The sequence below is a fragment of the Mauremys mutica genome, chromosome 2 (genome assembly GCF_020497125.1).
Source record: "Mauremys mutica isolate MM-2020 ecotype Southern chromosome 2, ASM2049712v1, whole genome shotgun sequence".
Lineage (NCBI taxonomy): Eukaryota > Metazoa > Chordata > Testudines > Geoemydidae > Mauremys > Mauremys mutica.
Window position 1 is genome coordinate 31,244,180 of NC_059073.1, and position 27,707 is coordinate 31,271,886.

Genomic DNA, 27,707 nt, shown 5'->3' on the forward strand with positions numbered 1-27,707 from the left:
CAATTGCATATACCACGTATAGTGGCCAGTGGTCAACCCTCCCTGTCAAGCTTGGAAGGAGGCCATTTTGTCTCACTACATCACACAACAAACAATCAATTCGTAGGCTAGGGTTCTGGCCCTTCAGCTGGGATGAGTACCAATCATTATATGGCCAGAGCCTCCTGGCGGGGCAGACTGCAATTTATGCAATCTGGGGCTGTGATACTTTGGGCAGGGCAGATGAGGGAGCAGTCTTTAGCCCAACCTTCTGGCTAAGGCAGACCACAAATACACAAAGCACAGTCCGTCAGGCATAGGGTGAGTAGGCCGCCAACCCAGAGGTGGGGTTGGCAGCAGGGGGTAGAAGGACCGGGGCCCACCCTACTCCACCAGGTCCTAGCCCAGGGACCTAACAGCAGTGGGGGATCCCGCCACTGGGTCAGCAGGGATCCTACCACAATGCAGAGTCCTATTGTGACAGCACCACTAGACTAATGCCTCCTCTGAGTAAATGGCAGCCAGCAAACCCAGCTGCTCCTTGCCACACTCTGTCTCCTCTGGGGTGAGGGTGTTACATTGCTTAGTAGTGGAGCTGGAAGCCTGCAGTGGGCTAGAGATATCTGGCTCCAGCTCAACTGACTGAAGGGCCCGTCTCTTATACTTCCTGTCCTTCCCCTCAGCTTCCAGCACAGGAGGTGGGCCCAGCTTGTCTCAGCCCACCAGGGGAGGGGAATGGTGCCTCCCAATCAAGCTCAGAGGGGGCCAATAGAATGATCATTTCAGAACTAACAAACACTAAGTATTTAGAACACTTTTATATGAAATTGGTTTGTTTGATATAAATGTTCTGAGTATAATGGGCATAAAAGTTATTTTAATGTAGTTTAATTGTCAGCCTAGTGTACATAATGGTTTAGGACTCAATTAAATGATAAAATTATTTTGTCAGAAGGTTTGAATGGACTCCACTGTTACATGGTTCTTTGATTTTGGAAATAACCTGCTACTGCCTTTCATGCAAATGACAAGAATGGAAACAGGGTGTGGTTGTTCAAAAGGCTTACCATTTTATTAATGAATTAATGAATTTTGCACTAAGACATGATATTTGAGGACTAAATGGGAGGTGGAGAACTCTGTGCAAATCACGAGCTGGTATTTCTAAAATCCACAAAAATACTTCATTCCATCCTAGGAGCTCAGTGTACTAAGAGCCATCTCTCTTACCCCTTTTCCTGATTCTTTGGCAAAGCTAAACTAGACAGTGTTTAAAAAAATGAAAAAATAATCTTCCTGTTTTAATGATCAACAATACCACTTTTTACATGTTAGACTGAAGACTAATGAGGCCCAGTACAAAACCTTTGGCTTCTTTGTTAGCATTGCTGAGAGGGAACAGTGAAAATTAAATAACTAACAGAATCTACATTGTGCAACAGCTTTTGTATTACAGGGTATTTGTTCATTCCCTAGAACAGGGGACAATAACTGTGTAATCAGAAATGAAGTCTGTATTTATTTATTTTTCAGTCTTGTCTTTGGTAAGCTATTATTTTTAGGGCTGCCAAGCTGCTGAGACTGCTGTACTAATCTTCAATTGTAGATATTCCTTTGTAGTGGGTATCTTCCACTTCAGAAATAGAAGGAATTTTTTGGCCATTAATAAAGCAGCTCTCAGGATTTAGAGCTCTTGAAGTGGAGAGATCATAGTTTAAGGTTGCTATTATTATGCCCAGGGGAAAGATACAGGGGGCTGAATGAGATTGAGGCCAGCAACTAAATGATTTCAAATCTTTATAATCATTCCAAAAAAATAATACCTGTCTACCATCTCCCCAGACATATATAACAGGATTCCCCTGCAGATTTGGCATCACCAGCATATGTTACAATCTGTCTAGCCCAGAGGGGATTTATAATGTTCTGTGTGATGAGATTCCAAATGTCCTGGCTTATTTTTATGTCTAGTTCAGTCACCCAGATGTTAGCCACAATAACAAGATTACACTTCTCCATTAATATGAGGAAGGAGGTGGCTATTTGGAACAGTAGGTCTCTGATCCAAAAGACTGTCGAAAAATATATGTGGGAAATGGGGAAGAAGTTCTGAAATTGTCTAGGAATGAAGTATTCTCAGACACCAGGGATGAAAGGCTGGGAGGTTTGCAACTGACTTCTTTGGGGGACAGGATTTCACTCCATGGTGGTGGCGGAACTGTTAGAATCTAAACAGAATAGAAAATAAAAGTACTAAGTCCTAAAGGGATGACTAGGGCCAGTATAATGTGACTGTCTAAGGGAGGTCGGAATTCTATATTTTCAGGGAGAAATAGGTGACCATCTTTGTCTGCCAGCTTGTTTTATGATTAGTGTTTTTAAGTAACAGCTGATTTAAGCTTTTCAGATGTCTGGAACGGTAAAAGAAGAAGTAGGTGACATTTTTCAAATAACAGGTTTGTTGTTGTTTTTGTTGTTGTTGAAAAGGGCCTTTCTTCTGAAATGACAAATAGTTTATCTTGAGAAAAATATGTTTCATGACAATTTTATTGGTATTTATTTTTGTATACATCATAAAACTTGTTGACATTTTTTGTTTACTGAGACCTCAGTTTTCAGTCATTGAAAAAGTCAGTCATGGTTTCAATTAAAAAAAATAAATTGCAAGCTCCTCCCTGCTGAAGCTCCCTCCTGTCAGCACAGAGCGTATTCACCAGATGCTCTATGGCAACACAGCTGCATCAGTGCAGCTGTGCCAATGTAGCATTTCTAGTGTAGACTAGCCCCTACTCAGAGTGACACAGCTAAATACAGGGTGGAATAATTTATTTAGCATAAGTTGTTAACACATATTTCAATTGACCATTCAAGGTGAAGTGGCTCATTAACGCCCCTCCAGGTACAGGGAGAAAAGAAAGTGGAGGGGAAGGAAAAGCAGCTGGGGGAGATTGGATTTTTTTTTGAAATTTTTAAGGTTTTTTTTTCCCCTCCAACCAAAGCAATTTAGGAAAACTGACACAAATAAAACAAACATTTTATTTCAACATTGTCTAAATGAAATACTTGGATTTGTCAGTTTGAAATGACACTTTGTTTCACAAATTTCTTTCATTGTACTTAAAATAAATCAAAAACATTTAAAAATGGTTAAGATCAAAACAAAACCTTTTGATTTTTGTCAAAACAAAACCTTTTGTCTGACCCAAAATGGGGCTGAGGGTAATTATTTTTCAGAATCGTCAGAAAATAAAAAAATCCATTATTTACACAACTCTAGTTCAGAGTAGTAATGGTGAACAAGGATTGGTAGGGAGTATGGAGGCCCTATCTCCTCTCTGACCCCCTTTTCAGCATCCTCCTTCCTGAGGTTGAGTAGGAGTGAGCAGTTCCTGTGCTTCTCAGAATGTCTTCCGAAGTCTTGCATATCCCTGCAAGGAGTGACAGAGTCTTCTACGTATCTTTTCATCTCTTTATAGGTGAGGAAAGGCCTCATGCCACCTGGCCCAAAGAAAGGTGGCATCAACCTAGATATGGGACAGTGCTTGTGGGAGACTCTGGAATTCTTTTGAGCCTGATGCACTAAAGGTGGATGTGCTGGTTCTCTAATAGAAAAGTTATAGGAGAGGGAAGAATGCCTACCTCAGGGGAACCTCTCTCTTTCTGTTGGAAGTTCAGGGAATCTACTTCAGATCTGTGAATCAAGCCCTGTGTTAGACTTCTGTTGATTTGAAATGGAACCACTAACAGCTAGCTAGGCCTACTGAACCATAGAGGAAAATTTACCCCTTTGGAAGGCATTGTTGCTCTCAAATGGGGTTCTAATCAACTGGGAGAGGATACTTTACTTCATAGTATGGGCACATAGGAATTCCTCTAGGAAGTCATTGAATTGGCCACAATATTTAAAGCCAGTGCCAACAAATATTGGAACAGAACTGGCCTCTTTCATCCCTGCTCCCTGCTAGAGGGATGAATTTAGCCCAATATCTTCAGAAGAGCTTAATTGTCTTTGTTATAGCTTTAAAATGGTTATGAATAATAGATTAGAAGCTAAATTCCTAAAAACATCTTCTCTTGGATGCAGTTTTATTTATTAGAGAAATTCTATAATGAAACATATTACTGCAATTTCTGATAAGCTTGCAGAGAGGAAACACTCCAACATCTCTTCTTGTCCATGAATAACACAGCAATTGAAGAACATTTTAAGTGCTTTGATGCACAAAGGTGAAATGAAAAGGCAATGTGGCTAATTTTAAGGAATCTTGACTCTACTGAAAGTTTTAAGAGCAAATCTGAACTATGTTTATTTTTTTACATTTTACAAACATAGGATCTGTAACATTTTAGCAGTGTTTACATTGTTCCACTGGACATGTCTGCTGCTTTTATAGTGCCAAAGAGCTTAGTTTAAATGTAAAGAAAGGGTGACTGAGGAAAATAGAAGGAAGGAAGACAGAAGAGAACCCCAAAATATATAAATATTGCTCTTGGGAGAATATTATTATAGAATTGGAATGGATAATTATATTTGGTTTTACTTTTCCCCGGCTTCTTTTGCAAATGGGCAGCCACCATACTAGAAAACAAAGTTGCTGGCATTGTTGAAAGCTAGCTGTAAGAAGTGATATTCAGGAGAGTTTTGAAAGAGGGGAGAAAATTGTGAATTACCTAAAGTTGGAAACTATGGATGCATTGAGTATGGTTGAAAAAGGTGCAGAATTGAAAGTAGGAAGAAGCAATTGAAGTCCTGAAGGGAAATGCAAAATGTTGGACATGGAAGAGAACAAGAGGAAATGCAATCTGATAAATAGATGGGAGAGAACTGGGTAGAGTCTCGACCGTGAGTTGAAGTGTGAACTTGGTATGAAGAATGAAAGCCAGTAAAAAGACAGGTAGGAAGTGAGGTTTATTTCTATGATAGCACAATGTTCTGAAAGGAATGGAGGAGAACTAAAGCATGATTCAGGTCTTTAGCAATAGAATCAGAGAAAATGGGTTGATTTCAAAATGTTGCAAGGAGAAGGTGACTGGGTTTGGTGAGAGTATGTATTAGCGTGAAAGAGGAACAATAGAGAGGAGTCCCAGAGGGCACAAAGACTGCATGTCCCGATTAAAGGGAGGACAGGAGAGTTAAAACTAATAGAGCCACTGGGAAGAAAGAGAAAAGCTTAGACAGAAATGTGGTTTAGTAAGAAATATGAGAGATTTATTTTGAAAAGGTAGTGGGTCATCCACGGAGAGAGAGGAGATGAGAATCGACAGAATGGGATGGATTTCTTTCTCTAAGGCAGCTGTCACTGACGTGTAAGTGCTGAGACTGAACTTAGATTCATAGATTCTAGGGCTGGAAGGGACCTTGAGAGATCATCAAGTCCAGTCCCCTGCCGTCATGGCAGGACCAACTACTGTCTAGACCATCCCTGATAGACATTTATCTAACCTACTCTTAAATATCTCCAGAGATGGAAATTCCACAACCTCCCTAGGCGGTTTATTCCAGTGTTTAACCACCCTGACAGTTAGGAACTTTTTCCTAACGTCCAACCTAAACCTCCCTTGCTGCAGTTTAAGCCCATTGCTTCTTGTTCTATCCTTAGAGGCTAAGATGAACAAGTTTTCTCCTTCCTACTTATGACACCTTTTTAGATACCTGAAAACTGCTATCATGTCCCCTCTCAGTCTTCTCTTTTCCAAAGTAAACAAACCCAATTTTTTCAGCCTTCCTTCATAGGTCATGTTCTCTGACCTTTAATCATTCTTGTTGTTCTTCTTTGGACCCTCTCCAATTTCTCCACATCTTTCTTTAAATGTGGTGCCCAGAACTGGACACAATACTCCAGCTGAGGCCTAACCAGCGCAGAGTAGAGCGGAAGAATGACTTCTCGTCTTGTCTTGCTCACAACACACCTATTAATGCATCCCAGAATCATGTTTGCTTTTTTGGCAACAGCATCACACTGTTGTCTCATATTTAGCTTGTGGTCCACTATAACCCCTAGATCCCTTTCTGCTGTACTCCTTCCTAGACAGTCTTTTCCCATTCTGTATGTGTGAAACTGATTTGTTCCTTCCTAAGTGGAGCACTTTTCATTTGTCTTTATTAAACTTCATCCTGTTTATCTCAGACCATTTCTCCAATTTGTCCAGATCATTTTGAATTATGACCCTATCCTCCAAAGCAGTTGCAATCCCTCCCAATTTGGTAGCATCTGCAAACTTAGTAAGCGTACTTGCTATGCAAATATCTAAGTCATTGATGAAGATATTGAACAGAGCCGGTCCCAAAACAGACCCCTGCGGAACCCCACCTTGTTATACACCGCTACCTTGATAAAACGCCACCCGATATAACACAAATTTGGATATAACACGGTAAAGCAGTGCTCCGGGGGGCAGGGCTGCACACTCCGGTAGATCAAAGCAAGTTCAGTATAACACGGTTTCACCTATAACGTGGTAAGATTTTTTAGCTTCCAAGGACAGTGTTATATCGAGGTAGAGGTGTACCTTTCCAGCAGGATTGGGAACCATTAATAACTACTTTCTGAGTACAGTTATCCAGCCAGTTATGCACCCACCTTATAGTAGCCCCATCTAAGTTGTATTTGCCTAGTTTATTGATAAGAATATCATGCAAGACCGAATCAAATGCCTTACTAAGGTCTAGGTATACCACATCTACCACTTTGCCCTTATCCACAAGACTTGTTATCCTATGAAAGTAAGCTATCAGATTAGTTTGACATGATTTGTTCTTTACAAATCCATGCTGGCTATTCCCTATCACCTTACCACCTTCCAAGTGTTTGCAGATGATTTCCTTAATTACTTGCTCCATTATCTTCCCTGGCACAGAAGTTAAACTAACTGGTCTGTAGCTTCCTGGGTTGTTTTTATTTCCCTTTTTATAGATAGGCACTATATTTGCCCTTTTCCAGTCTTCTGGAATCTCTCCTGTCTCCCATGATTTTTCAAAGATAATAGCTATGGGCTCAGATACCTCCTCTATTAGCTCCTTGAGTATTCTAGGATGCATTTCATCAGGCCCTGGTGACTTTCAGGCATCTAACTTTTCTAAGTGATTTTTAACTTGTTCTTTTTTTATTTTAACTTCCAAACCTACCCCCTTCCCAATAGCATTTGCTATGTTAGGCATTCCTTCAGACTTCTCAGTGAAGACCGAAACAAAGAAGTCATTGAGCAGCTCTGCCATTTCCAAGTTTCCTGTTACTGTTTCTCCCTCCTCACTGAGCAGTGGCCTACTCTGTCCTTTGTCTTCCTCTTGCTTCTAATGTATTGATAAAAAGTCTTCTTGTTTCCCTTTATTCCTGTAGCTAGTTTGAGCTCATTTTGTGCCTTTGCCTTTCTAATCTTGCCCCTGCATTCCTGTGTTGTTAGTCTATATTCATCCTTTGTAATATGTCCTAGTTTCCATTTTTTATATGACTTCTTTTTATTTTTTAGATCATGCAAGATCTCGTGGTTAAGCCAAGCTGATCTTTTGCCACATTTTCTATCTTTCCTACCCAGCGGAATAGCTTGCTTGCTTGCTTTTTGGGCCTTAATGGCCCTTTGAAATACTGCCAACTCTCCTTAGTCTTGATTCCCATGGGACTTTACCTATCAGCTCTCTGAGCTTACCAAAATCTGCCTTCCTGAAATCCATTGTCTCTATTTTGCTGTACTCCCTTCTACCCTTCCTTAGAATTGTGAAGTCTATGATCCATGATCACTTTCACCCAAGCTGCCTTCTACTTTCAAATTCTCAATGAGTTCCTCCCTATTTGTTAAAATCAAATCTAGAACAGCTTCCGCCCTAGTAGCTTTTTCAAAGTTCTGAAATAAAAAGTTGTCTGCAATGCAGTCCAAGAACTTATTGGATAGTCTGTGCCCTGCTGTGTTATTTTCCCAACATATTTCTGGATAGTTGAAGTCCCCCATCACCACCAAATCTTGGGCTTTGGATGATTTTGTTAGTTGTTTAAAAAACCTCATCCACTTCTTCCACCTGGTTAGGTGGCCTGTAGTACATTCCTAGCATGACATCACCCTTGTTTTTTACCCCCTTTAGCCTAACCCAGAGAATCTCAACACTTCCATCCCCTATGTCCATCTCCACCTCAGTCCAAGTGTGTACATTATTAATATATAAGGCAACAGCTCCTCCCTTCTTCCCCTGTCTATCCTTCCTGAGCAATCTGTACCCATCCATACCAACATTCCAATCATGTGTATTATCTCACCAGGTTTTTCGGTGGTGCCAACAGTGTCATAGTTGTATTTATTTATTAACACTTCCAGTTGTTCCTGCTTATTATCCATACTTCTTGCATTTGTACATAGGCATCTAAGATACTGATTTGATCTTACCTCCCAGTTTTGCCCTGACCCTCCTTTCTCTCTGCCATTTTAGCCCACACTCCCTCCTATTTCTGACCCATCTCCCAGGTCTCCATGTTCTTCACTTACCTGTGGGCTTTGCTCACCTGTCCCCTTCAGCCATAGAACTTCAGCCATAAAGCTAGATTTATGGCACATCTGTGTAAAATTGTTAGCAGAAACCATGGGAGCAAGCGAGAACACCTAAGAAGCAAGTGTGGGGGAGGGGAAGGAGAGGAACAAGCATGAATACATGAACACCACCAACACAGAAGGAGGGAGAAAGAAGAATTATTGAAAGTGGCACTGAGGGAGAATTCAAAGGAGTAGGACGAGACTCAGAAGAGTAGTCACACCAAAATGAATTAAAGAGATGTTCCTTGAGGAGAAGGGATTGGTCCATGTTGTCAAAGGCAGTAGACAGACCAAAGGCAGAGTGTAGAACAGTGCTGCTTAGCCATGGCAAGGAGAAGGACAGTTGGTTGAATAAAGGATCAGAATCTTGGAAATGGAATTTTGGTTCTATGAGTACACAGATTTCTGAAGGAGCTGGAAGGTGGTGCAGTGGAATAAGGATGACGTGACTGAGGGAGGTTTTAAGGATAGGAAACATGAATGGTGATGAATGGTAATGAAACAGAGGAAAGAGTGAGAAGCTGGAGATGAGAAAGAGGTTGGAGGGATGGGGATGTGTATTACAGATGTAGAGACCTTAAACATAAAGATTGGGATAAAGGAGGGCATATATGAGAAGAAAGCAGAGACATGTGGAGAGCTCATGTGCTACTGAATAGGCTCAATTCCGTCCTAACATTAATGTGGCAATATTCTGGGTACAGATGCAGCAGTAAAAGGAGACAGAGAAGGTTTTGTGTTTAGGACCACTAACTTATTTAGCAATTGATTAACTGTTTTGTTCTTGGGTTTTTTTTGTATTGTAATTAGTGTGACTGAATCAACCACATGTTATGACGATGGATGCCGCTATAAAACTGGTTAAGCAAAAGAGCAGTTCTTGGAAGGCATGGAGATTGTGTGCACATGTATGTGTGTGCACGTGTGTGTGTGTGTGTGTGTGAGAGAGAGAGAGAGAGAGAGAGAGAGAACACATTTTTGGGGTAGGAACAGGGTAGAACTGAAAAAGAAAAGATAATCTTGTAGTGGGCAAAGTTAGAGTAGTCATTGAATTTTCAGGAACAGGAAGAACATAGGTGTGGAGTAAGCACAAGTTGTCTTAGGAGAGGGGATTGAAAGATGCAAGTGTAGGGGAGAGAGTAGAATTGAAGAAGACTATGACCATGGAGCCAACAGAATGGACAATGGACAATCAAGAATAGGATGAAGCTGACAGCACTGGAAAAGTCAGAGTTTGACAGACTGAATGCTGTGGGAGAATTAAATCTGAGGAAGCATGGGTGAATGACAGATGTTTAATGAGGGAAGGGAGAGGGAACTATGCAAAGGTAGTGAGAGCAAGAACGATGCTCCATGAAGTGCATCAACCATGTTTTTACAATGTAATTAAACATGATCAATGTAAACAATCTTTTGCAAATTGAAAAGTTAGAATCAGAATAAATAAACTGAACTTAATAGAAATAAATATGGGCATATTGTTCTGATTATATTCATTTTCACATTTAATTAAGTGAATACTTCCCTTTTGACTTAAAGCTTTTGCAGACTTTCTAGTCTGAGACACCATTCTCTTGAAACGAGAATGAAATAATTTGTAACTAATACTTACATTTTGAATTCTGTGTGCAGCTCTGAGATCTACAGATGAAAAAGACCACAATACAAAAGTGCTGTGTTGTCACTAATTAAGTCTTATGTAAACAATTTAGATGTTTTTAACATCTGAGAGCCAGTTATTAAATAACCTTGTATTGTATGTTGAATATTTCCAAGTTAGACCATCAGAGTTGAAGAGTTCAAGTAAAGAAGTATTACAGAATGAATTATCATCTGAATGCAGAGATTAAAGCAGTTGGTGTATAGATTCCGTTGACATGTTCTTATATTAAAGGTCAAAAAAGCATAACTAGTCAAAATCAAACTTCAGTTTTGTTTTTGATGCTCCAGAACTGAATAAATGTCTTATGACACAATGTATATTACCATTTTGGTAACCATTAACTCTCTCTGAGAGATAATATACAATTATGCCATTTTGCAAAATATGAATAATTAATTGGATGAGGGAAGAATAAAGATGTATATGTAGATGAAAAAGTAGATTCCTAAAAGATGAAAAATCTGAGCAGAATGAGCCCCAATATTAATAATGTTATGTTCAGTATTAACTGTCACTTTATCGTACATGATATTTCGTTGTTTCTCTTCAGTTAAATCCTTATTTAGAATATAACTTTCATCTCCTGTTTAGATACAGATTTTTTTCATCATATCCTGTGTATCTCTATATTGTATTTAATAAGCAAAATAATTCTAAAGAAATTTGACAACATATATGCTGTCTCTAAGCAAGGGGCAGCACATAGTGGCAGTGCCTCAGGAGTAGACTAGAGACTGAATTATGACTTTGGGCCACACTTCAGTCCTCTCTGGTTCCCACTTTTGCTCTGGAGGGAGGACTGAAAATCTTCAACAACCTCTTACTTAGTGCAAGGTGAGGAGGCAAAGTCAAGGCTCACCTATTTGGGTAGGGAGGGGAGTAGCTGTTCTTTCTCTTCCAGCACTGTGATCCACAATGAACTTCTGTGCAGCTTCAGACTGTTTGCCTAAATCTGCTACTGTTTTTAACCGAATGTCTATATTATTGGAGCTGGCCCAAAGCAAATAGAAAATGCTAGGTGCAGCTCTCCATCGTGTTCTTCCTCTCTTGTGTTCAAAGATGGAGTTCCAGTATAGATGCAATGCTAGAAAAGCTTAAATTGATGGAGATTTTAGAAAACTTGTTACTGGGAAGGTTGTGCTTCTCCTGGATCTTTTGGAATTCCCTTAGGGATTCTGTGGCACATAACTAGTAAATAATTCAGCTTTATTTGGTGGAGTCTTTTCCATACAAACTATATCCCAAAAGTTTTTGGAGAGGTAAATTATACCGTCCGAGTTAAATAATAAATAAAAGATCATTTTCAGATGAGATTTAAAAACAGATCGAGTTGCTGAGGCAGAGATGTAGGAATTGATAAATAAAACAGACTCTTCTGAAAATGGAAGCTGCTGACAGCTGAAAGTTGGCAGGCAAATCTGACATGAAAATGAATCCCCTGCGCTAATTTACAGCAGTTGGTAAAGCTCATATGGTGTGACTCTAAGACCAGACAAGGCAATTCCAAAATGCCTTCCCCAGAGGAGCTTTCTCTTTCTTTTGGTGTTATATACCTATGGTGTGGTGCTACGCAAAGTAAAATAGTAATAAATGGAGTCCCATAAGTGCCAGCTTCTATCTAGCAGTGAGGGAGGTAAACATAGACATAGAAGTGGGAAAATGGATCGGTTCTTCCTACTACTAACCCCAGGGAAATGTATTTTATAGGATGATCACATGATCTTTTTAGAAGATTTCGCATAATGCTTCAGAGGAAGGGGTGGACACATGCTTGTTGACATGCATGCCTGAAGAAAAATTATTTAATGAGTTAAATCATATGCATGTGAGCTGTGTCTCTCAATATTTAGGATTTGTCCATATTTTGGCTTTTATTAATCTATTTACTGAGCAACATTACATACACTGAAAATACACAATACAATTAATCATACAATATAAATATACTAAATATAGCTCATCCCACTTTGAGACATTAAATATCTTCCAGCAAGTATAAGAAAATAAAACTAAACCATAATCACATAATGCACATGGCTGTATGACTCAGCCTACCCTGATCCCGGGGAAAGGGAGCAGGGAGATGGATTTAGGAGGAAACCAGGGGGGCTAACAAATCTGATTCGTAATTGATCTGGATTAAGGGGATGCAGGAGTGAATTCCAAAATAAAGGACTCCTCATGCATGATACTCTGCTAGCAGTCCCTTTCCTTTTATAATAAAGGAGGTCCAACTCAAGTGCCTTAGCTGTGGCAGTCTGTGACAATCTCTCAGGTAATCAGGCTGTGAACTTTTCTTAGTTAGTAGTAATACTTTGAGTTCAACCCAGAAACCTATTAGCAGCCAATGCAGTTCCTAATGCACTGATATAATGTGCTCCCAATGGGAAAATCCACTTAACAACCAAGTCGAGGCATTCTATGCTAGCTTTAGTTTTGGAACACGCCCCCCCCCCCACCACCCAAAAATTAATTACAATAACCTAATTTGGAGGTGACACATATATCATTGGAGAAAGAATATTGTATTAGTCTCTCATGGAAAAAAGTACTCCTGACCAGTCATCATGTTGATGCCCAAAAGCAGCCCAGAATCTAATACCTAATATACATCTGTATTGCAAACTGTGGTCACAGTTCCTCTGCCAGGAGAGCAAATATAATTTGTCAGTTTTTCTGCCTCCTTTCCCCAACACACTGGCACAATCTCAGTCTCTCCTGAATGAAGTCACATGCACACCTTCATTCAAGATTCCACCCAAACTCATATAGACAGTGGCTTGTATCATCTTAATAAAGATATAGCTTCTTTACCAGGGCTCGGCAACCTTTCAGAAGTGCTGTGCCGAGTCTTCATTTATTCACTCTGATTTAAGGTTTCGCGCGCCAGTTATACATGGTAACGTTTTTAGAAGGTCTCTTTCTATAAGTCTATAATATATAACTAAACTATTGTTGTATGTAAAGTAAATAAGGTTTTAAAAATGCTTAAGAAGCTTCATTTCAAATTAAATTAAAATGCAGAGCCCCCCAGAGCAGTGGCCAGGACCCAGGCAGTGAGAGTGCCACTGAAAATCAGCTTGCGTGCTGCCTTCGGCACGTCTGCCATAGGTTGCCTACCCCTGTTCTTTACAATGATAACATTAGCTATGAGAGAATCTGCACTGTTTTCCCCCATTGAACATTAATTTTCTTCTGTTTGGCTGCTTCAAATATCTGCCTGTTGCCAGGAGTCATGGACAAGCAATTTCCTTAGAAGATGTTGAAAAAAAATCACATTTCTCTATAGTTGCTACAAAATGTTGTCTGGAGCCTTCCATATTGCTTGTATGACATTTGACTTCATTATATGTATCTTTCTGCAGTACATGGTCATGATATTCTAAGCTTTGTCGTTTCTAAGGTAACATAGGACAATTACATGTCATGCTAATTTATTTTGCTGATTAATAAAGACCATGAATTCCACTGGCATATTTTACTGTATATCTGTGCTAACATGTTATTAATCTACTCTTCTTTCTCTTCTTTCAGGGTTTATTTATACCTGTGGTGGAACTTTAAAAGGTCTTAATGGCACTATAGAAAGTCCTGGCTTCCCATATGGATATCCAAATGGTGCAAACTGTACATGGGTAATAATAGCAGAAGAACGAAACAGAATACAGATTGTTTTTCAGTCTTTTGCTCTAGAAGAGGAATATGATTATTTATCATTATATGATGGACATCCTCATCCTGCAAACTTTAGGACAAGGTAAATGATGAATACTGCCCTATTAAAATGTATTTTTTCTATTGCTGTGTTAAATGTATTTAAGTATCAGAGGGGTAGCAGTGTTAGTCTGGTTCTGTAAAAGCAGCAAAGAATCCTGTGGCACCTTATAGACTAACAGACGTTTTGCAGCATGAGCTTTCGTGGGTGAATCATTTAGAAGAAGTGGGTATTCACCCACGAAAGCTCATGCTGCAAAACGTCTGTTAGTCTATAAGGTGCCACAGTATTCACCCACGAAAGCTCATGCTGCAAAACGTCTGTTAGTCTATAAGGTGCCACAGGATTCTTTGCTGCTTTTACAAATGTATTTAACAAGATCAAAACTGAGATCTTTGAAGTAAGTCTCTTTTACTGTATCTCTTACTCAGACAAGAAATTGTATAGATTCTATGAGGTGTGCCACCACATTTGTCTAGAGGAAATAGATAAATATTTGTAGCAATGATAGCAATTTTTGTTTAAAACCTATAGATATTTTTCTCAATGTTAAAACTAATATTTATCAGCTCGCTTTTACCCCTGGGCTGTGTGCACACAGGACTGTGTGCAAAGTTCAGTCAGTAAGTTTTGGAGCTTCCAAAGAGATGTTCACCAAAATATGTTCCAGTAGCATGCCCCAGGTACTTCCATAATGTAAAGGGGAAGAGTTTCAGAGAGATGCATGACTTTAAAAAAAAAAGTATTCTATTGCAATATTTTACCTTGCTGCAGGAGTTCATGTGCATTTTCATTAAGAGCAAACCCCTTTTACCTTACTTTCACACATAACTTCTGCTTAACTTCTGTACTCAGAAAGATAATGGAGCAAATAATTAAGCAATCAATTTGTAAATGTCTAGATGATAATAAGGTGATAAGTAACAGTCAGCATAGATTTGTCAAAAACAAATCGTGTCAAACCAACCTGATAGTTTTCTTTGGCAGGGTGACAAGCCTTCTGGATGTGGGGAGCGGTAGATGTGGTATATCTTGACTTTAGTAAAGCTTTTGATACTGTCTCACATGACAGTCTCATAAACAAACTAAGGAAATGCAATCTAGATGGAGTTACTGTAAAGTGGGTGCAAAGCTGGTTGGAAAACCATTCCCAGAGAGCAGTTATCAGTGGTTAACAGTCATGCTGGAAGGGCATAACGAGTGTGGTCCTGCAGGGATCAGTTCTGGATCCGGTTCTGTTCAATATCTTCATCAATGATTTAGATAATGGCATACAGAATACACTTATAAAGTTTGTGGATGATACCAAGCTGGGAGGTGTTGCAAATGCTTTGGAGGATAGGATTCAAATTCAAAATGATCTGGACAAACTGGAGAAATGGTCTGAAGTAAACAGGATGAAATTCAATAAGGACAAATGCAAAATACTTCACTTAGGAAGGAACAATCAGTTGCACACATACAAAATGGGAAATGACTGCTAGGAAGGAGTACTGCGAAAATGGATCTGGGGGTCCTAGTGGACCACAAGCTAAATATGAGTCAACAGTGTGATGCTGTTGCAAAAAAAACAAACATCCTTCTGAGATGTATTAGCAGGAATATTGTAAGCAAGACACGAGAAGTAATTCTTTCACTCTACTCCACGCTGATTAGGCCTCAACTGAAATATTGTGTCCAGTTCTGGATGCCACATTTCAGGAAAGATGTAGACAAACTGGAGAAAGTCCAGAGAAGAGCAACAAAACTGATTAAAGGTCTAGAAAACATGACCTATGAGGGAAGATTATAAAAATTGTGTTTGTTTAGTCTGGAAAAGAGAAGACTGAGAGGTGACATGATAACAGTTTTCAAATACAAAAAGGGTTGTTACAAGGAGGAGGGAGAAGAATTGTTCTTCTTAACCTCTGAGGATAGAACAAGAAGCAATGGCCTTAATTTGCAGCAAGGGAGGTTTAGGTTGGATATTAGGAAAAAACTTCCTAACTGTCAGGGTGGTTAAGCACTGGAATAAATTGCCTAGGGAGGTTATAGAATCTCCATTACTGGAGATTTTTAAGAGCAAGTTAGACAAACACCTGTCAGGAATGGTCTAGATAATACCTAGTCCTGCCATGAGTGAAGAGGACTGGACTGGATGATCTCTCAAGGTCCCTTCCAGTCCTATGATTCTATCTTTGCACTGACTTGGACCTCTAGGTATGGTAAATATCTTGTGCTGTCAAATATACTATGTATCTTGTGCTGTCAAATTCCTGGCCAGTAAAACGTGTCACAGACTCTGAAATCTGGTCTCCTCCCATGAAATCTGGTCTTTTGTGCATTTTTTCCCTATACCTTTCAGCGTTTCTCAAACTGGGAGGTCCCAATCCAAAAAAAAGGGCTTTGGGGGCTATTGCAACTTGGGAGGTTGCATTGCCACATTTATTTCTATGCTGACATCAGAGCTCGGCGGCTGGAGAGTGATGGACACTGGCTGCCCACACAGCTCTGAAGGCATTGCTGCAGCCAGCAGCAGCATAGAAATAAAACTGGCAATGCCATACCATGCCACCCTTATTTTTGCACTGCTGCTGGCAGTGGTGCTGCCTTCAGAGCAGTCAGGAGAGGTTCCTGGAGGAGGGTCTGACCTGCCATCCCTCATTAGCCGTGCCAGGACCAGCAGATGGAGCCTGGTGTGTGGTAGATGCCCTTAGCCAGGGCACCCCCAGCCCTGCCCCTCCGCAGCTCCAGGCCCAGCGCCCTGCCACTCTGGGTTAAAGGGGCCTTGGACTGGCTGGGGGGAAGGGTGTGGGTGCCCAGCTCTGAAGGCAGCTCAGCTAGCAGCAACAGCGCAGAAGTAAGGGTGCCAATATCACAACCACCCTACAATAGCCTTGTGACACCCTCATAACCCCCTTTTGGTTGGGATTTCCCCGGTTATAACACCATGAAATTTCAGATTTAAGTATCTGAAACTGTGACATCTATTATTTTTAAAATCCTGTGACCATGAAATTGACCAAAATTTACCGTGAATTCGGTAGGGCCCTGCCTGTGTAAATGCTGATTTTATTTATTATAATCATTGCAATAATACACATCCTTCACAAAGAAAATGCAATACTGTCACAAAAGAAAATTAGGTCAGAACAAATTCTCCATCTCAAATTTTTGTGAGGATGAATGCTCTCTGTCACTTGAGTAATATCCAGTTGGGGACTGGATGGTGCATCATGCATGATTGACTATTTGGCCTCTGTTTGTATTCCCACAGCTGCTTTTATACTTCATGTTGTATCACTGCTTGCAGACAATAGAGATATTTAGCTCCAGTCCAGTTTTGAGGCTCCCCCTGAGGCTGAGGAACTCAGGTGCATTGTCTGAAGAAAGTGTAGGTTTGCTCATATGAAGAATAGAGTCAATAAGGTCTCTGTCTTATTTGAGACCTTAATGATTACTTATTAGTAATTTCTACAGTGCCATAAATGAGCATAGTGCTTTACAGAAGAAAAAAACAGGTGTCTACCCTTAGAAGCTTAAAGTCTAAATTAGTATCACAAGGACTGATAAAGGAGAGGCACAAAGGTGAGTGCTGGTTATTATGGGAAGATGTAAAAGAAAACATTAAAAGATTGTGGATACTGGATGCATATAACTGGCAAAACTTCCCCATGTAGACAAGCCATGGGAGCCAAATCATTCTTTCATCTATATATTTTTGGCTGCAATCCTTGTCCTAAAATAACTTCTTTTTGTTCCCAGACTTTGCTCACATGGGCTGTGGGGGAACATCACCACTTGTGAACCAACATTCCAGAATCCCAAACCTTATCCAGCTTTGTATTTTATGCTTCTTTTCCAGTCCTAGACTTGTTCAAAATTTGCAGTTATTAGCACACCTAAGCAATTGTTTTCACGTCATTATCTAGCCTTAACTGGCTTGGATCCATATAGATGTTGAGTAATAACAGTAGGAAAGTATGGGAGGTGTCACATTCTATTGTTTTTTATTGTATGGGCTACAATATGTTTGACTATTTTTATGTCAAACTGTAGAGAGATAAAATTGCCTGAGTACATATTCAATGTACATGAACAGTTTAAGGCTGTGAAGTGAATAAAATTCATTTAATAGCTCTCAAGATAATATATTTTGAGTCCTCTATTAAGGATTGCAGTTGCAGAATGAAAGTATTGTTTCTCCTTTTTGATCTGAGCAGTTAGCCAAAATCCAGGTTCTTGCCAGCTGTTTCCCTTAGGAGGAGACTTGATGACAGTGTCAGATATTTCTTTGATACAATCCTCTTTATTTACAAAGAATGTATATAAAGGACTATTTCCTTGAATATAGTAGCAATCAAAACAGGAGGCCTTTGCTAATAGTCCCAAGTCTCTTTCCAGACAGCAATCAACTCCAAAGCTTCTCTCTCTCTCTCACACACACACTCACACTCACAAACACACTCACACACACACAGAGTTCCATCCAACAATCTCCAACCCCATGCATTTGCATTCAGACCCAGAGGAAAACTGTTCAGACTGCCTGGCTCATCTACTCCAGCCTTTCATGTGGCCTGTGTTTTGGATGGTGGCTCCTATTGTTTTTGCGTAAAGGAGCTTTTTTTTGCATTTTTTCCTAAATAAAGGGCACTTACTACACCCACCAGCTTCAGTGAGATTTCAGCATTACATATTTAAAGACTGTGAAATCAGTGACTCCAAAGAAGAAAACTTTATATCAGGTTTGAATATGGCATTTTGCAAATGGTCTTCTTTAATTATAGGCAGGAGTTGGAAGCAGCACCCAATATCAAGGTTGTCCAGCACTTCCCATTATAAGGCTCTTTATTCAGTTGCTTATAACTTTTCCAAATTTTAACCATTTGATCTGAAATTCTCCATGCTGGATATCTCCCCCATACTGAACTTTTGGAGGGAAGAAAAATGTGACCAAAATCGTTTAGTAATTTTCAAAAGCAAGGCCAAAGTAAAATATATTATTTTCCCCATTGTAACAACTTCTGGTGCCCCTTGCTTTGAAAAGCTCCTGCACCCAATTCTTTGAAGCAGGGACTTGAAATTTGGCAGGCAAGTGGCCTTTGTGTTAAGAATGTGTGGGGTTTTTTTGTCATCCCCTGGGGAAATAAATCCACATTTGGCCAATTATATGCCTATGAAAAATCAGTTGGTACTTGCTCAGTACAGAATTTCTTAATTTTAGCAGCTAAACTCCCCAAAGAGGCCATCTGCACTGAGCATGCTTCAGCTTGAGGCAATTATAGCTCTGGGCTAGGGCCAGGTCTTGGCACTGGTAATGAGAACAGGGAGACTCTACTGTGCTCTCAGTGACCCCCATCCTCACCCAGTCCACTGATGCCCAGACAGTATGGAGGAGGAAAGTGCCTAATTTGAATGCAGAGGGGACAAAAAATGAAGCTGGGGTGGGGCTAGGGAGTAGATTTAGGCTCCTTGTCCCAGGAGGAGAAAGGAAAGGAAACTAGAACTGAAAAGCTGGTAAGAGGGAGGAAGACTGGGAATTGCTGGGTAACAAGACTGGACTTGGACTGGAAGCCACAGAGGGACTGAGAGTCACTAGGGATTGGGGGAGACTGACATCAGATGAGGAGCTGGGGGAGACTGGGATTGGCTGGGCAAGGAACCTGGGATTAATAACCTGTGTATGTGTGTGGGAGAAGGGGTGAGGTGGAATGGAGGCAGGTCTGATGATATTAATATTGAAGATTTTAATTCCCCAGAGTAAAATCTGGAAAGTTATTATAGGGATGATGGTAGATTAAAACCACCATCAACAAAGTCCCCATAATTATTTTCATTTGCCTTCCCATAAGGATAGCAGAACCCAAAGAAGATATTAAAAGGAGCACCTGCAAGCATTTACCACTTGGTTACTGAGCAGCTCTGACAACTTAAATTACAAAAGTTCCCTTCCGCACTCTCCTGTTTGGATAATGGAAACTTATTGTAGCTTCTTTTGGAGCTTAATGTAGACCAATAGTTGTCAACATAGAGGTGACGGATCTTACTGAATCTTGGAAAGTTTCCATTACCATCAGAGGATACTATAGCTCTGGGGGTTCTCTCAAAACACATATTTATTATGGAGAAGATACAGGTGTTTATTTCCTCTCTCTCTCTCTCTTCACTGCTCCTCTAAGTTGGCAAGCAGAGCAGAAACAGTGAGAGCTGATTAGGAGTAAATTAGGGCCTCAGCACTTTGGAAGCACCTTTGAACTGCTGAGCATTGAGTCACTGATTTTTTTCCTTTGAACTAATTCATACAATGCTCTAGCTTTGTCCACTCTTTGGAAGGAAAGTGTGAAGAAAGGAAGGAATAACCTGTGGGGATTCAGAGACCAAAGAACAAAACAGTCTGACACTGTTCCCTCACAAAAATATGGAGAGTAAAGAAGCACAAAGCACCAGTCATAGATCAGTGAAGAGATTAAAAAACATGGAAAATAAAGATCAAAGACCAACACAAAGAGAAAAATGGCAATTTAAAATAAGCAAGCAAACAAGATGGAAAATGAGACAAAGTTATAAAAGAACAGAATGAATACAAACAAAAGAACAAGGGAACGTAAACTGAGAACAAAATACAAAAAGAACACGTATGTAAACTATATATAGAGAGATAGATGGAGAGAGAGAGACTGCAGCAAATAGTGTGAACAAGAAGAAAGTCATGCAGCAGTGGCAAAGCAAAGCAGTGGCATAGGCACCGCAAAACAAAGCAAAGCAGTGGCATAGGCACCGACTCCATGGGTGCTCCAGGGCTGGAGCACCCATGAAAAAAAATTAGTGGGTGCTTAGCACCCAACTGCAGCCAAGCTCCCCCCCTACCCTCAGCGCCTCCCACCCGTTGGCGGCCCTGTGGATCAACTCGGTCCCCTCCTGCCCACCATGATCAGCTGTTCCATGGCGTGCAGGAGGCCTGGGAGGGAGGAGAAGCACCAGGGACTGGGTGCGCTCAGGGGAGGGGGATGGAACTGGGCGGGGAGAGGTAGGGCTGAGGTGGAAAGAGGCAGGGTGGGGGTGGGGGCTTAGGAGAAGGGGTGGAGTGGAGGCGGGGCCTGGGGTTGAGCACCCCATGGGAAAGATGGAAGCTGGCGCCTATGAGCAGTGGGATAAAAGAAACTAAAATAAATGTATCAGAAAACCATGGCAAACCGGCATTTGTAAAAAGGTATTAACATTATCCAAGAAATATTAGTTTTCAAGCAAACAATCCATTTATATAGACAGCTCACTTTTGCATTTTGGAGACTGTTTACTGCTTCAGTGTAATTTCTGCATGAATATGCTTATGACTATGACCATATATATAAAGCCCAAGAACAACAGCCTGCAACAAATGAGTTATAGTCTTGGGTGTATTTTGGTGTGAAACTGACTTCTGAGTTGACTATGAAATTGAAAGGTGGCAAATTAAACTGTTAAAAGGAAATACTTTCTCAGACAATGCACAATTAGTATGTTGATCTGATTCTCCCACTATACCACCAAAGCCAAGAGCTTGGATTAGATATTTGTGTGGTGCAATGGGGTATACAAACCCCACACAGGACAACAAGGGGTTAAGGAAGGTCTCTGGGCTCAGCCAGCTGTGCCGTGCCACAGCTGGAAGGCCTGCACAAGTTGGAGGTTAAAAGGGGAGCAGAACAGCTCACGTGTGGGCAGACCAGAGAAGAGCTTCAACCTCAACTCCTGAGGAAAGGGATGAATGAAGTTAGGAGCTTCTCAGACAACAACTGCCTGAAAACTCCTCCCTGCGGGAAGGGAGGGTCGTCAGATCCTGATATACTCTGAAAGGGTATACTCTCTCTCTTATTAACTCTGTTTGTGTTAATTGCCCTTGCTTTTTGTTTATGGACTAGTCCGGAAGGGGAAAGATTTAAAATGACCTGGCCAGAGGGCTACATGGCAGGAAGAGGCAGGCCACCACAGAGGCAGAGAGGCCACTGGCACCAGTCCCCAGCAGAGAGAGAGCTGCCATGTTACACCCAGCCGTGAGGAGGCACCAAAGATGAGTTGACCTCTTCACAACTGATGGAGGATGTGGGCATCCTTTCTACCTCTGGAGAGAGGGAGGACTGACTGGCCCAGATGGTCAAGTGCCCTAACACTAAAGGCTTGGGTTGGTAAGGTGGATAACATGGAGCTAGAGCATCTTCTCAAATAGATAACTGAGAATCAGCAGCAGCAACGGGCAGCCCAGTGGCAGCAGCAGCAACAACTCCTGCAGCAAATTGCTGTCCACCAGCTACAGCTGGTCTGGGACTTAGGGAAACAGACCAGCTGTAGCTGGGACAGCAGCAAAGGCTGGTCCGACAGCTAGGAGCCCTGATGCAACCTAAAGGTCTCCCTGGGGTTTCTCCTCCATGGGCTTCAGGCCTGGGCTCAGTGGCCCTGCCTGTGCCAGTGAAACTTACAGACATGGGCCCTGAGGATGACCCTGGTAACATTTGAGACAGTGGTGACTGCAGCCCAGTGGCACCTTATCGGATGGGACCATCAGAGGCCACATATCAGGGGATAGATGCAGTGTTGGCTCAAGATTATGTGCAGGTGAAAACAGCCATACTTGAATACTTTGACGTCATGAAGGAGACCTTCTGTCAGAGGTTCCATGGGGAGAAATACCCCCAGCTTCATGTGGTAGGCCCAAAATTAGACCTATGGTGGAGGTGATTAAAGACAGAAACTCAAACTAGAGTTGAGGAAATGAAACTCATTGTTGTCAAGCAGTTCACCCACATACTTCTGGCTGGGTATAGGGACTAGGTGCTCAAATACCACCCAGAATCCCTAGCCGATGCTGTCTGGCTGCTGAAAAAAATATTTAGTGTGGGAACAGCTCTGGGCACATGACACAAGCAACTGCATGAAGCCAAGGGCTCCCCTCTACTCAAGGCAGAATCCAACCAGGGGAATTGGCAATCAGACAATGTGATCTCAGAAGTACCAGTCTCTAAAGTGCCCAGCAAGCTGCTTGACCTGGACGGGACCCCTTGGGAGACTCCAGCAGCTCCGATCTCAGCCTGAACAAAGGTCCTTGGGATTCCCACAGACTCCTCCACTGGAAATTTAGGGGTGGGAGCAGATTAACTAACCATTAGAAACCACTAACCTTTCCTTTCTAATCCAGGAAAGGGCTACCCCGGACATTAGGCCCAGGGCCAGCAGCCACATGACCAGCAGTGAGGGCTTGCTTTTCATGTGGGTGCCTGGGTCTTTGGTATCACAAGTGCCCCTGTATGGAGCGTGCTTATGAGCAGGTGTGGTCAGCGGAGAGCCATGTCTGTAAGCAAACCCTGATTAAAGTCTCTGTTCAGATAAATGGTCAGAGGATGGATGGATGAATTCTGATTGTGGACAGATCCTGGTCCAGGGTGACTTGGTCCCAAACTCTGAAGTGCCCCAGAGACTCTTTTTACAGTGTACCCATAGAGACATTAAACCAAATCCCAGTGCACTCATGCAGTTGACTTTAGGGGAAAATATAACGTTCTTCATAGTGGGGCTGGCCGCAACACTAGCCTACCCCATTATTTTGGGTCATGATTGCAGGTATTTCTCCGAGGTACTGAGAGGATTTAAACAAGATCTCAAAACCTGTGACACTGGCAGGTGTAGGTGACAAGCTGAGTGCTGGTGGGGGTGGGGGGAAGGATCTGGCCAAGGCAAAGCTCCTTCAGAAGGGCCACCTAACAAGGAAGCCATATCATCCCCTGTACAGGAGTCTGACAGTCTAACTAGAAAGAGAATCTTCATAAAGGACCAGAGGGAGAACGGAACCTTGAGTCAGGCTCATGACCAACTGCTGGTGGCTAACAGGGAGGTGCTAGACGCACAATGAGCAGAGCAATACCTCCGATCCAATATGAAAATCGGTATGTTCCCATACAAAGCAAGAGGGAAAAAATCACTGTTTAAGTCTTCCAGAATTATCACCATCTGTAGGACCATGAGTCTCAGAGCTGCCCACTATTGTGTAAATGGAAATCTCTGGTGTTTTCTATAAAGAAGGTTGGATAGGTAGATGTAGGTGACTATAATTGAAATCAACATCTATCAAATATTAGTTATGAATTTTAATTGAAAGCTCCAATTTTTCTATGGAGGACTCAGTGTTACATCCAGGAAGCAGATATCTTGAGGCACTTTCTTCACACTGCTCCCTTTGGCATCTCCAACACAATCCTGAGAAACATTTCATACATTCCAAAGCTGCCTTCCCTCCTCAACCCAGGTTTCTCTCAGACAGCAAATAACCCCTTTGCAGCTTGAATTTGGAGTCCACTACTATCCTAACCTGACCTCTCTCCTGGATCCTCTTTAAGTGTTCAGGTCTGATATGTGCCCATTCCTCCAGTCCCCACCACTGCCAGTGTTCTTCTGAACTCATCTCTGACCTACTTTCACCTGCTGTTCTTTACTAACTATAGTCCTTGTCTTCTTTGCCCAAGGCTTTCTATCTATTGTGATTATTATTTATAATAACAGAGTGGGGGACATTAAAACAAAATGTGTTTTTTTTCCACAGCTACCACATGGTAGAATGTAAAGGAGGGTAGCTATTTCCCTACTTTATGCCAGTATTAACTGTAGGCAAATGCTGACTTTTATCATAGTGACCCCTTTATTATTTATAGTGTAGTCATTATTAATGATGTTACCTTCTCTCCTACAGGGGTGATGGCTGGGTTAGCAAGTTTCCTGAGCAGCCATAGGTAGTCTCTCTCTTTCTCTCTGTGTCTCAGAATGTCTGAGATCCAGCATGATAAAGGTGATCACCTTGTTTTTATACAAGCTATGAGAATTTTAGTGGTGTTTCCCTTTAAAGCCAAAAAATACTCTCATAAATGCGGAGAAATTTTCAAATATGATTGCACTGAAGTGAATGAAATAACATGTAGTGCATGAATCTCAGATTAAATGAGAATATATTTTTCTCTAATTCTTTTAACAGTGAAGGTGATGGCTTGCTTATGACTCTAAGGTGACTCTTATGCATTACCTCAAGCCCTCCAAATTTGTATAATGTATTGTTCTGATATCACTACTTCTTTCAATAAAGTAACACTTCTTATTTATATTCAGTACATTGTCAGTAATGAATTTAAATTAAATATATTCATGTTTACAAGGGACTTCTAATTTTATTTCTACTGCTTTGAAGAGCAGCTTTTATGGTAAGAGATGGTTCCTCGTGAAAGACAGATTCTTTATTGTTTTTTGAGTTGCCAGGTGCTGGCATCAAATGATTCATCACTGACTCTAATGTAAGGCTGCCAACCTCACTTTAGAATTGTAAGCCTTCAGGGCCCGATTGAGCAGTGTAGGTAATTATGCAAGAGTGAGGTTTTGTGGTTAAGGCACACAGGACTCTGAGTCATTAATTAATTCCATTCTCTTCAACTGTTTTTTTTTTCTCTATAACCTTGGGCAAATAAATTGACCTCTCTATAATTCCACTTTCTCATTAATATGCAAATGAATTTAATGTACAAGAAAAAGAGGACTAAAAAGGTTAATATATACTAACAGGTACCCCCTTGTTGCTATTGTTGAGTAACTATGGCAAAATAATATTTTTAAAAGTATCTTCCATGTATTAGAAATTACAGCTCTGTCCTGCTGTATGTATGTTATTGCTCATTTGAACAGCATGGGTTTTTTAATAATAATTTTAATACATACATTAAATACTGGTGTAAAATTTGCAATGTCTTTTTGATACGTACATTTGTTTTGGATAAGAGTTTCAATTTAGAAAAGTAGTACAAGCATAATTACAGTTTGACTAATTAAACTACGTGTATGAGGAACAAAGCAAAACATATGGAAGAGTGACATTACACCTTTAAGGTCTCCATAAAAAAAAATTTGATGGTTGGTTACTACACAACACCATCCATTCATGTTATAGTTCATCCATGTTCACTGTTGGAAGTCACTGCTTGGTGAGTTTCACAGGACGTGAGATGACAGCAGCTAGCTCATCTGTCTCGTTCAGTATGAGGTCTGCACGGCCACAGTCAGGCACTGCAACATCAAAATATGACACTTGCAAACGTATTGATACCCTTTGACAGAGCAACACTGTATGTGGTGCCCTTCATGTTTGTGGTGTTGGGTGAAATACTAATAGCTGTATTAGATCCATGCACTTCTAGATTCCTTCTTTTAGGTAAGCTACTCAAAGAGAAGTTGCTAATTTATTAAATATAGCCATCTTTGGTTCTAATATTGGTAAAGACGCCATAAATTAGATGTACAGAGACTGTTATTAAACAAGACTTTTTTTAAAAAAACAACATGTGCCTTGATTAGTATGTGTTATCACCAATCCCAAATTTCAAATAATACTAAACAGAATTTGCGTACATCTTTTTACACATTATAAATTTACACACACATCCTTTATAAATGGGGGCTATAACATTTAGCCAAAACTTGTAATAAGTTCTGGCACCTTTTAATTTTCAACATCCCTTGCTGTGTTTAGCATGTAATTTCCAAATGCAGTACACATAATGACCTTACCCACATGTTGTTCCTTTGCTTCCTTATTCATTTCAATTAATTCATCATTTTTTCTGTTTGTTTGAACAAATGAGCAATGTCATGAAAGTTCAGCATTGTAAATTTTTCTTCATTAGTCAAACCATCAATTTCTTCTACTACAGATTGTAACACTGCTTCCTCTTCCTAGTGTTCAAAATACCTTATATAAGAGTCTGCTCTATTCCATATTGACATGTCTGAACTGAAGGAACAAACAATGCCATCTAAGACTTGAAGATATCTCATTAAAAAATACCAGATTGTGAGCCCAACTATGGGGTTGGCCTTGTTTTGATATATAGCTATTTCATCTATTAACGTGGTAAGATACAATACTGAAACATTAGTTTTTGCACATGGTACCATTTCAGTCATATTCCAATGAGAGAAATTTAACACAACAAGTATATGCATAGATTGTATGTTATTAAGCAAAGTCCCAGGTATCAGGGTAGCAGTTAAAACACTGGTGGTCCAGATTTTACATCAGTGCATCTTAAAGGCATGCAGATGGTCTTAGCTTTTGCTGGCATTGTAGCAAATGTGGGTAGTATAGTAGTTGGTGGTTCCTCCAGTATCAGGGTATCCACTCCATGCGCTGACCATGCTGTGATAATTGGTTGGTTCGTTTCTACGTTGATTGTTACAGTTAAATAATACCATTTTACATCTGTAGGTCTGATGCCTTTTGTTAACAATGAGGCATTAAGTACATATTTGTCCCCAATAATGATACTTTGATCCAGGGGCATAGTCACTGGTGGGCCTGAGACACTTAGCATGCAGGCCCACCCAAATTGGGGCAGAGCCCCCTAATCCACTGGCTGGGACACCCAACCCAGGCTCAGCGTCCAGTTGTGTCCCCCTCCTGCTGTTCCCATGGTGTGCCTCACGGGGCAGGTCTGGGCCAGTAGCGGATTAGCCACTGGGCCTGGGCCAATGGGGCCACCCCAATCCTCTCCACCTGCCCGGCGCTGCTGTGGGGAAGTAGGTCGGGGCGTGGGAAGAATGCTGGGTGGGGTAAGCGGGGTAAGCCCCTGTGCTCTAACACCACTCCCCAGTAGGGAAGATGGTGTATACCTCCGCACCCTCGATCCCATTTCCCCAGCAGGAGGGGGGCTGCAGAACAGGTGGGGAGCGACCCCCAGTTGTCCTGGCCCACCCAGAGCCTCACAAAACCCTAATCTGTATCTGTGGGGAGAGGTGGGCCCCCTGTTATTGCCCACTCACCTAAAAGCTGAGCCCACCCAGTTTTTC

At 41.1% G+C, this 27,707-nt stretch overlaps 1 protein-coding gene across 3 annotated transcripts in view; it reads left to right on the forward strand.

Annotated features, from left to right (window-relative positions):
* CSMD3 (CUB and Sushi multiple domains 3) overlaps positions 1-27,707 on the forward strand; it is a 1,155,643-nt gene that overhangs the window by 124,324 nt on the left and 1,003,612 nt on the right. For all 3 annotated transcript variants that reach the window (XM_045006341.1, XM_045006342.1, XM_045006343.1), the window contains exon 2: positions 13,694-13,916. In XM_045006341.1, the coding sequence (XP_044862276.1) occupies positions 13,694-13,916 (223 nt within the window). The remainder of the gene's footprint in view (positions 1-13,693; positions 13,917-27,707) is intronic.